At 44.9% G+C, this 10,071-nt stretch overlaps 1 protein-coding gene across 1 annotated transcript in view; it reads right to left on the reverse strand.

Moving 5' to 3' along the window:
* Positions 1-8,471, reverse strand: part of LOC310877079 (centrosomal protein 43-like) — a 9,011-nt gene extending 540 nt beyond the window's left edge. Inside the window, exons 1-4 of the mRNA XM_083790763.1 lie at positions 8,353-8,471; positions 7,105-7,179; positions 2,480-2,513; positions 663-750 (exon numbers count right to left, since the gene is read on the reverse strand). Of these exons, the coding sequence (XP_083646889.1) occupies positions 663-750; positions 2,480-2,513; positions 7,105-7,135 (153 nt within the window). The 5' untranslated portion in view covers positions 7,136-7,179; positions 8,353-8,471. The remainder of the gene's footprint in view (positions 1-662; positions 751-2,479; positions 2,514-7,104; positions 7,180-8,352) is intronic.
* Between the last annotated feature and the right edge of the window lie 1,600 nt (positions 8,472-10,071).

Below are 10,071 nucleotides of genomic sequence, written 5' to 3' on the forward strand. Positions count from 1 at the left end.
AGAGAGAGAGAGAGAGAGAGAGAGAGACAGAGACAGAGACAGAGACAGAGACAGAGAGAGAGGGAGGGAGAGGGAGAGGGAGAGAGACAGAGACAGAGACAGAGAGAGAGGGAGGGAGAGAGAGAGAGAGAGGGAGGGACAGGGACAGGGACAGAGAGACAGAGAGACAGACAGACAGACAGACAGACAGACAGACAGACAGACAGACAGACAGACAGACAGACAGACAGACAGACAGACAGACAGACAAGTGGGGAGGAGAAAGAGAGAGACAGAGAGAGTGAAAAGTGTACCCAATAATGTTGATACGCTGTATGCTTTGAATAATTGACTAAAGTGTAAGTGGTTGCTGTCGGCGAGCATCAACGCCTTATCTCCATATTCTAACCCGTTTTCATACATTAAAGTCCTACGTGATCGTTACAGGAGGGACGAGATCCCTTTGCGACCCCGACGGGGGTGCCGTGACCTTTGAGGAGTCGTCGCTGTTTTTGGCCGAATTCGTCAACGTTTTTTATTTCCGTCGCGGCATTGCAGCTAAAACGGCGACGGAACGGCCCGCCCGTCGGGGTCCCAAAGGGATCTCGCCGTCTCTCGATCGTTAAGGCTAATCACTGCAGCGTCACGCGTGACTTTTTCCCCGACGCGTGACGGGCTGATACCTTGTCGCTGATGTCGGGTCCTTCGATGGAGACCTCCTCGATGTCTTCTCCTATACTCAACTCACTCTTAGACAGGTCTGACCGGTGGCTGTGGACACACACACACACACACACACACACACACACACACACACACACACACACACTTAACATCTTTATTTGCATTCACATTTTACAAGGACTTTCTTGAACACAAACAATAGTGGATGCGCAAACTTGAAAAAGAAAACTCTACAACAAGTGCTTCAGATACAGATCACGGGTACAGAAAGCATCGCCTTCTCCATATATGGCGACTACTGCCAATTATTGCAGACACTGAACAGAATTTTGGCCGATGCCTTAATTAGCTCTGGGCTTATTGGGCATGCCTGTAATCTGCAGGCCCCTCACCACTGATTTATGGACATTACAGAGGCTTCCACATATGAACACAGGTATAGTTTACATTTGTAGCCACGCTGTATAATAGCATCCTTAAGACGCTGGTACTTAAGCACCTTGGTAAGGAATGCCTCTTCCAGACTGTGGTCAAATGTACATGATGCCACTTCCAAAATGGCCACTTCTCTCTACTGTCCTCATCAACAACAACAATATCTGGTGCATTAGCTGTGACATCTGAGAAGGCATCATTTTCATTATTGTGCAGGAACATGGCCGTTGAATATGCTTATACATTTTGGCGTCTGATGAAACATATGAACTTATGTCCTTATAGCTAATAGGTCAACAATTCTGTCGTGCCTAGCGATGTACATTACAGTGTGGTCACGGTGCAGACAATGAGGAGGAAACGTGTTAGGGCCGATTCATACTCCTATTTTAGAGCCGAATAAAAGTCGGTTAGGCGCTGTAGAGCCTACAATGTGACGTCATTTGGCTCTGTAGAGCCTACAATGTGACGTCATTTGGCTCTGTAGAGCCTACAATGTGACGTAATTTGAGGTTTGGGGAGGCTCTTCGGTGCTACTGAAAATGTCTGACGAGCCGAAATCATTTCGGCACTACAGCGCCGAAACAGCGGTAAAATAGGTGTATGAATCGGCCCTTAGGGTACCACAGAGAGAGATTGAGTCTGGTTGGAAGGACCTGTAATCTGGCTTTGACTGTAAAGGTGACTAATATCCTCATCGACTGCATACTTTTTAAATATTGTATGAGATACGGTGTGGTCTGCATCGGGAAGGCAAGCTAGCTTCCTCTGTAGTTTTAAACCAGTCCAGTGTTGGCAATCAGCAGACCAATCAGGGCGGGGTATTTAACCCATTTAGGCCTGACGTCGAAATAAAAAATAAAAAAAAATTAAAAAGCAAAGATTTGAGCAAATAAACGTTCGCTCTGAAAGAATATATTCAAACATTTGGGCCACATTTTCACGATTTTTCTAAAAATAGCAGACCTACAAGCTCATAGCGCGGCACTCAGTGCCGCGCTATGAGCTTGTAGATCTGCTATTTTTAAATAGCTAAAGTATAACATAATGCTTTAAAACACTAAAATGGGTTAACCCATTTAGACGTGAGAGAGGATGATTCTACAAATGCCTTAAAAGATCCTGACAGCTTTCTGATAAATCCTGATGTGTTTTTGTATGTCAGCGGTTCTCAAACTATTTCATGTCAAGGACCCCCAGAATTATATGTCATTTGCCCGCGGAACCTCCAATCTCAAAATATGTTGTTCCAGAAAAATACGAATAAAATGTGTCTCTCACACACGCACACGCACACACGCACACACACACACACACACGCACACACACACACACACACACACACACACACACACACACACACCCCTTCCTCCAGCCTCACCTGTTAAAGTCATCATCATATTCAACATCTTCATCTGAGGGAAGAAAAGAAAATGACATGAAGTTCAGCTAGCCCATTCTGACCTGAGATCAGATTCTAAAAGTGTCTTCTACATCCTGACAGTTTTCTGAAAAAACCTCATGTTTCTACTGTGTGTCAGTGGTTCTCACAGGGTTAAAACCTCATGTTTCTACTGTGTGTCAGTGGTTCTCACAGGGTTAAAACCTCATGTTTCTACTGTATGTCAGTGGTTCTCACAGGGTTAAAACCTCATGTTTCTACTGTATGTCAGTGGTTCTCACAGGGTTAAAACCTCATGTTTCTACTGTATGTCAGTGGTTCTCACAGGGTTAAAACCTCATGTTTCTACTGTATGTCAGTGGTTCTCACAGGGTTAAAACCTCATGTTTCTACTGTATGTCAGTGGTTCTCACAGGGTTAAAACCTCATGTTTCTACTGTATGTCAGTGGTTCTCACAGGGTTAAAACCTCATGTTTCTACTGTGTGTCAGTGGTTCTCACAGGGTTAAAACCTCATGTTTCTACTGTATGTCAGTGGTTCTCACAGGGTTAAAACCTCATGTTTCTACTGTATGTCAGTGGTTCTCACAGGGTTAAAACCTCATGTTTCTACTGTGTGTCAGTGGTTCTCACAGGGTTAAAACCTCATGTTTCTACAGTATGTCAGTGGTTCTCACAGGGTTTAAACCTCATGTTTCTACTGTATGTCAGTGGTTCTCACAGGGTTAAAACCTCATGTTTCTACTGTATGTCAGTGGTTCTCACAGGGTTTAAACCTCATGTTTCTACTGTATGTCAGTGGTTCTCACAGGGTTAAAACCTCATGTTTCTACTGTATGTCAGTGGTTCTCACAGGGTTAAAACCTCATGTTTCTACAGTATGTCAGTGGTTCTCACAGGGTTAAACCTCATGTTTCTACAGTATGTCAGTGGTTCTCACAGGGTTAAGACCTCATGTTTCTACTGTATGTCAGTGGTTCTCACAGGGTTAAAACCTCATGTTTCTACTGTATGTCAGTGGTTCTCACAGGGTTAAACCTCATGTTTCTACAGTATGTCAGTGGTTCTCACAGGGTTAAAACCTCATGTTTCTACAGTATGTCAGTGGTTCTCACAGGGTTAAAACCTCATGTTTCTACTGTATGTCAGTGGTTCTCACAGGGTTAAAACCTCATGTTTCTACTGTATGTCAGTGGTTCTCACAGGGTTAAAACCTCATGTTTCTACTGTATGTCAGTGGTTCTCACAGGGTTAAAACCTCATGTTTCTACTGTATGTCAGTGGTTCTCACAGGGTTAAAACCTCATGTTTCTACTGTATGTCAGTGGTTCTCACAGGGTTAAACCTCATGTTTCTACAGTATGTCAGTGGTTCTCACAGGGTTAAAACCTCATGTTTCTACTGTATGTCAGTGGTTCTCACAGGGTTAAAACCTCATGTTTCTACTGTATGTCAGTGGTTCTCACAGGGTTAAGACCTCATGTTTCTACTGTATGTCAGTGGTTCTCACAGGGTTAAAACCTCATGTTTCTACTGTATGTCAGTGGTTCTCACAGGGTTAAAACCTCATGTTTCTACTGTATGTCAGTGGTTCTCACAGGGTTAAAACCTCATGTTTCTACTGTATGTCAGTGGTTCTCACAGGGTTAAAACCTCATGTTTCTACTGTATGTCAGTGGTTCTCACAGGGTTAAAACCTCATGTTTCTACTGTGTGTCAGTGGTTCTCACAGGGTTAAAACCTCATGTTTCTACTGTATGTCAGTGGTTCTCGAACATTTTCATGCCAAGAACCTCCAAGATTATCTGTAATTGGCCGCCATCTGAAAATATGTTGTTCCAGGGACACCGCCCCCCCCCCTCCCCCTCCCCCCCCACAGAAGCAAAGATTTGAGTTACAAACGTTGGCTCTGAAAGAATACGTATTCTTCAAAGATATGCGGCACACAGAAATAGCAGATCTACGAGCTCGTAGCGCGGCACTATGAGCTATATGAAGTATAACAAAAGTATAACAAAATGCTTAAAACACCAAAAGGGGTTCCCGTTAAATCGTGACAGAGACTGACCTAAACCCAGAGATTACAATTTACAATTTAGGCATTTAGCAGACGCTCTTAATCCAGAGCGACTTACATTAAGCAAGAACAAAAAGCATGGGAATACATCACATAAAAAGCATTTATCATGAAACATGCGTAAGCTAAGAAAGTAACAGTGGAATATCTATATAATGAAACTATACATATATACTATACATCTATACTACTATGCTATACATATGTACTATGGCGTGCTAAGACTACATACAATGCAATTATAGTGCTGTCTACATACTGTAACATGCTATAAGTCTGTATCAAATGCTATCTAAGTCTACAGAAATGCTATCTAAGGGGTTAGGGTAAGTGCTATGGGCCATGATGGAGTCTGAAAAGGTGGGTTTTCAGACTACGGCGGAAGATTGGGAGTGATGCTGCAGTTCTGACTGCAATGGGAAGTGCATTCCACAGTTTTGGAGACAGAAGGGAGAAGAGTTTGGGACGTGTGGAGCGTTGTTGTCCCGGCGTTTTTAGTGAGGGTACTTCCAGTTTCCCTGCGTTGGCTGATCTGAGTGCGCGGGAGGGTTTGTAGGGTTCAATCATACTTGCAAGATATGGGGGAGCCATACCTTTGGTTGCCTTGAATGCCAGCATCAGAGTTTTGTATTCTGTGCGGGCAGCGACCGGGAGCCAGTGGAGGGAGCGGAGCAGGGGGGAGACATGTGAGAATTTTGGCTGGTTGAAGACCAAGCGAGCTGCTGCATTTTGGATCAGCTGGAGAGGCTTAAGTGCGCATGCTGGTAGGCCAGTAAGGAGGGAGTTACAATAGTCGAGTTTTGACAAGACTGTTGTCTGGATTAGGAGCTGGGCTGATTCCTGGGTGAGGAACGGTCTAATTCGACGTATGTTCTAGAGATCCACTGACCTAAACCCAGAGATCCACTGACCTAAACCCAGAGATCCACTGACCTAAACCCAGAGATCCACTGACCTAAACCCAGAGATCCACTGACCTAAACCCAGAGATCCACTGACCTAAACCCAGAGATCCACTGACCTAAACCCAGAGATCCACTGACCTAAACCCAGAGATCCACTGACCTAAACCCAGAGATCCACTGACCTAAACCCAGAGATCCACTGACCTAAACCCAGAGATCCACTGACCCTAAACCCAGAGATCCACTGACCCTAAACCCAGAGATCCACTGACCTAAACCCATAGATCCACTGACCTAAACCCAGAGATCCACTGACCTAAACCCAGAGATCCACTGACCTAAACCCAGAGATCCACTGACCTAAACCCAGAGATCCACTGACCTAAACCCAGAGATCCACTGACCTAAACCCAGAGATCCACTGACCTAAACCCAGAGATCCACTGACCTAAACGCAGAGATCCACTGACCTAAACCCAGAGATCCACTGACCTAAACCCAGAGATCCACTGACCTAAACCCAGAGATCCACTGACCTAAACCCAGAGATCCACTGACCTAAACCCAGAGATCCACTGACCCTAAACCCAGAGATCCACTGACCTAAACCCAGAGATCCACTGACCTAAACCCAGAGATCCACTGACCTAAACCCAGAGATCCACTGACCTAAACCCAGAGATCCACTGACCTAAACCCAGAGATCCACTGACCTAAACCCAGAGATCCACTGACCTAAACCCAGAGATCCACTGACCTAAACCCAGAGATCCACTGACCTAAACCCAGAGATCCACTGACCTAAACCCAGAGATCCACTGACCTAAACCCAGAGATCCACTGACCTAAACCCATAGATCCACTGACCCTAAACCCAGAGATCCACTGACCCTAAACCCAGAGATCCACTGACCTAAACCCAGAGATCCACTGACCTAAACCCAGAGATCCACTGACCTAAACCCAGAGATCCACTGACCTAAACCCAGAGATCCACTGACCTAAACCCAGAGATCCACTGACCTAAACCCAGAGATCCACTGACCTAAACCCAGAGATCCACTGACCTAAACCCAGAGATCCACTGACCTAAACCCAGAGATCCACTGACCTAAACCCAGAGATCCACTGACCTAAACCCAGAGATCCACTGACCTAAACCCAGAGATCCACTGACCTAAACCCAGAGATCCACTGACCTAAACCCAGAGATCCACTGACCTAAACCCAGAGATCCACTGACCTAAACCCAGAGATCCACTGACCCTAAACCCAGAGATCCACTGACCTAAACCCAGAGATCCACTGACCCTAAACCCAGAGATCCACTGACCTAAACCCAGAGATCCACTGACCCTAAACCCAGAGATCCACTGACCTAAACCCAGAGATCCACTGACCTAAACCCAGAGATCCACTGACCTAAACCCAGAGATCCACTGACCCTAAACCCAGAGATCCACTGACCCTAAACCCAGAGATCCACTGACCTAAACCCAGAGATCCACTGACCTAAACCCAGAGATCCACTGACCTAAACCCAGAGATCCACTGACCTAAACCCAGAGATCCACTGACCTAAACCCAGAGATCCACTGACCTAAACCCAGAGATCCACTGACCTAAACCCAGAGATCCACTTCTCTCCTTCATGGCCTTCTGGTCTCTGGTTCCTCGGTCTCTGGAGCTGGACGTTCCTACAGGAACAACATTCAGTGCGGTTACCGTGCCGTTTTCCTCGACTAAAACAACATTCAGTGTGGTTACCGTGCTGTTTTCCTCGACTAAAACAACATTCAGTGTGGTTACCGTGCTGTTTTCCTCGACTAAAACAACATTCAATGTGGTTACCGTGCTGTTTTCCTCGACTAAAACAACATTCAGTGTGGTTACCGTGCTGTTTTCCTCGACTAAAACAACATTCAGTGTGGTTACCGTGCTGTTTTCCTCGACTAAAACAACATTCAGTGTGGTTACCGTGCTGTTTTCCTCGACTAAAACAACATTCAGTGTGGTTACCGTGCTGTTTTCCTCGACTAAAACAACATTCAGTGTGGTTACCGTGCTGTTTTCCTCGACTAAAACAACATTCAGTGTGGTTACCGTGCTGTTTTCCTCGACTAAAACAACATTCAGTGTGGTTACCGTGCTGTTTTCCTCGACTAAAACAACATTCAGTGTGGTTACCGTGTTGTTTTCCTCGACTAAAACAACATTCAGTGTGGTTAGCGTGCTGTTTTCCTCGACTAAAACAACATTCAGTGTGGTTACCGTGTTGTTTTCCTCGACTAAAACAACATTCAGTGTGGTTACCGTGTTGTTTTCCTTGACTAAAACTAAGATGAAAATGTTCGTCGAATGCCTTTTTTTCCACTGACCAAAACAAACAACTAAGCCATGACTAAAACTATGACTAAATATACTGACAATTTCATCAACAAAATAAAAACTAGACTAAAATGTTAGGAAGGGACTAGTGGAGAGATCCAGTATAAGTCATTTTACACTTGGCCATTTTCAGCAAGTGTAAAATCAGTCATTACGACGGCATCAAGTCCCTCCGTAATACATTTTAGTCGACTAAATCAACTGTAGATTTAGTCGAATAAAATATTATGATGACATTCATCATAATATTGAAAACATTCCAGGTGACTAAAATGTGACTAAAACTAAAAGGAAAACTATTCAAGAGACTAAAATTACTAAAACTAAAAATCTAAATTTTGCTGATTACCAATGAATGTGTGCGTGCGTGCGTGCGTGTGTGTGTGTGTGTGTGTATGTTGTGTGTGTGTGTGTGTGTGTATGTGGTGTGTGTGTGTGTGTGTATGGTGTGTGTGTGTGTGTGTGTGTGCGTGCATTCTGACCGTTCCTGCAGTGTTGCGTGTCTCTGTCGGTGCTCCTCTGGGGGGCGGGGTCCGACAGCGAGCCCACGGGACTGTCTCTGGTCCGGGATGACTCCACCCTCCTGAGACACACACACACACAAAACCATCCAACCTCAGCCTGGTTCCATAGAGAATTATGACTCCACCCGCCTGAGACACACGCACACATAAAACCATCCAACCTCAGCCTGGTTCCATAGAGATAGATGTAATGAGATGACTCCACCCTCCTTAGACACACGCACAAATAAAACCATCCAACCTCAGCCTGGTTCCATAGAGATAGATGTAATGAGATGACTCCACCCTCCTTAGACACACGCACACACAAAACCATCCAACCTCAGCCTGGTTCCACAGTGGTACTGATACATACACATATAAAGATGGACGCTCTTTTCCGCCTCTGGCGGTAGTTTTAGTCGACTAAATGTCATAAGATTTCATGATTTTATGACTAAATCAACTGTAGATTTAGTCTATGCTAAAATGTATTTAGGCGGGCCTTGATGCCGTCGTAATGACTGTTTTTACACTTGCTGAAAATAGCCGCTCTAAAAGCTCACAACGCGTCGCGCTGCGGCGCGTTGTGAGCTTGTAGATCGGCTATTTTCAGCATGCAACCAAGTGTAAAATGACTTATACTGGATCTCTTAGCATGCCTACTCCTACTCCTTCCTAACCATAATTATATTAAGCGTATACATAATTGTTATATGGGTAAATATGTGACTGGCCATCAGGCATGTTGTGCCGTATTGACTCAAAATCATGTATAAGCTTAATATACTTATGGTTGATGTAGATGTTATGCGACTGCACCAGGGGGTCAGTCAGACAGATATTTAACCAGGGGGGCAGTCAGACAGATATTTAACCAGGTGGGCAGTCAGACAGATATTTAACCAGGTGGGCAGTCAGACAGATATTTAACCAGGGGGGCAGTCAGACAGATATTTAACCAGGGGGGCAGTCAGACAGATATTTACCCAGGGGGGCAGTCAGACAGATATTTAACCAGGGGGGCAGTCAGACAGATATTTAACCAGGGGGGCAGTCAGACAGATATTTAACCAGGGGCACAGTCAGACAGATATTTAACCAGGGGGGCAGTCAGACAGATATTTAACCAGGGGTGCAGTCAGACAGATATTTAACCAGGGGGGCAGTCAGACAGATATTTAACCAGGGGGGCAGTCAGACAGATATTTAACCAGGGGGGCAGTCAGACAGATATTTAACCAGGGGGGCAGTCAGACAGATATTTAACCAGGGGGGCAGTCAGACAGATATTTAACCAGGGGGGCAGTCAGACAGATATTTAACCAGGGGGGCAGTCAGCCAGATATTTAACCAGGGGGGCAGTCAGACAGATATTTAATCAGGGGGGCAGTCAGACAGATATTTTGTGAAGCCACAAGGAAATCGGGATTTCCTGAAAGTTAATTTAATGGCCTGTTGTGGCGCTGTCATTGGGCCCAAAAAACCCCATAGCCCCATAGAGGTCCATGTATTTGGGCCCAACTTCACCTAGACTGTATTACCTTAATAAACATGGTCATGAATATTTTCTGCTTCCAGTCACTAGTTTAAAGTCTCATTTCTAATGTCATAATATTATTTTTGTAAAATTATGGTCCCATTTATTAAAAACAATGACCATAAAGTCGCGTATGTTCTGAGGGGCGTGGCTACCGT

The sequence above is a fragment of the Protomyctophum parallelum genome (assembly GCF_964188405.1).
Source record: "Protomyctophum parallelum genome assembly, chromosome: 19".
NCBI classification, from domain to species: Eukaryota; Metazoa; Chordata; class Actinopteri; order Myctophiformes; family Myctophidae; genus Protomyctophum; species Protomyctophum parallelum.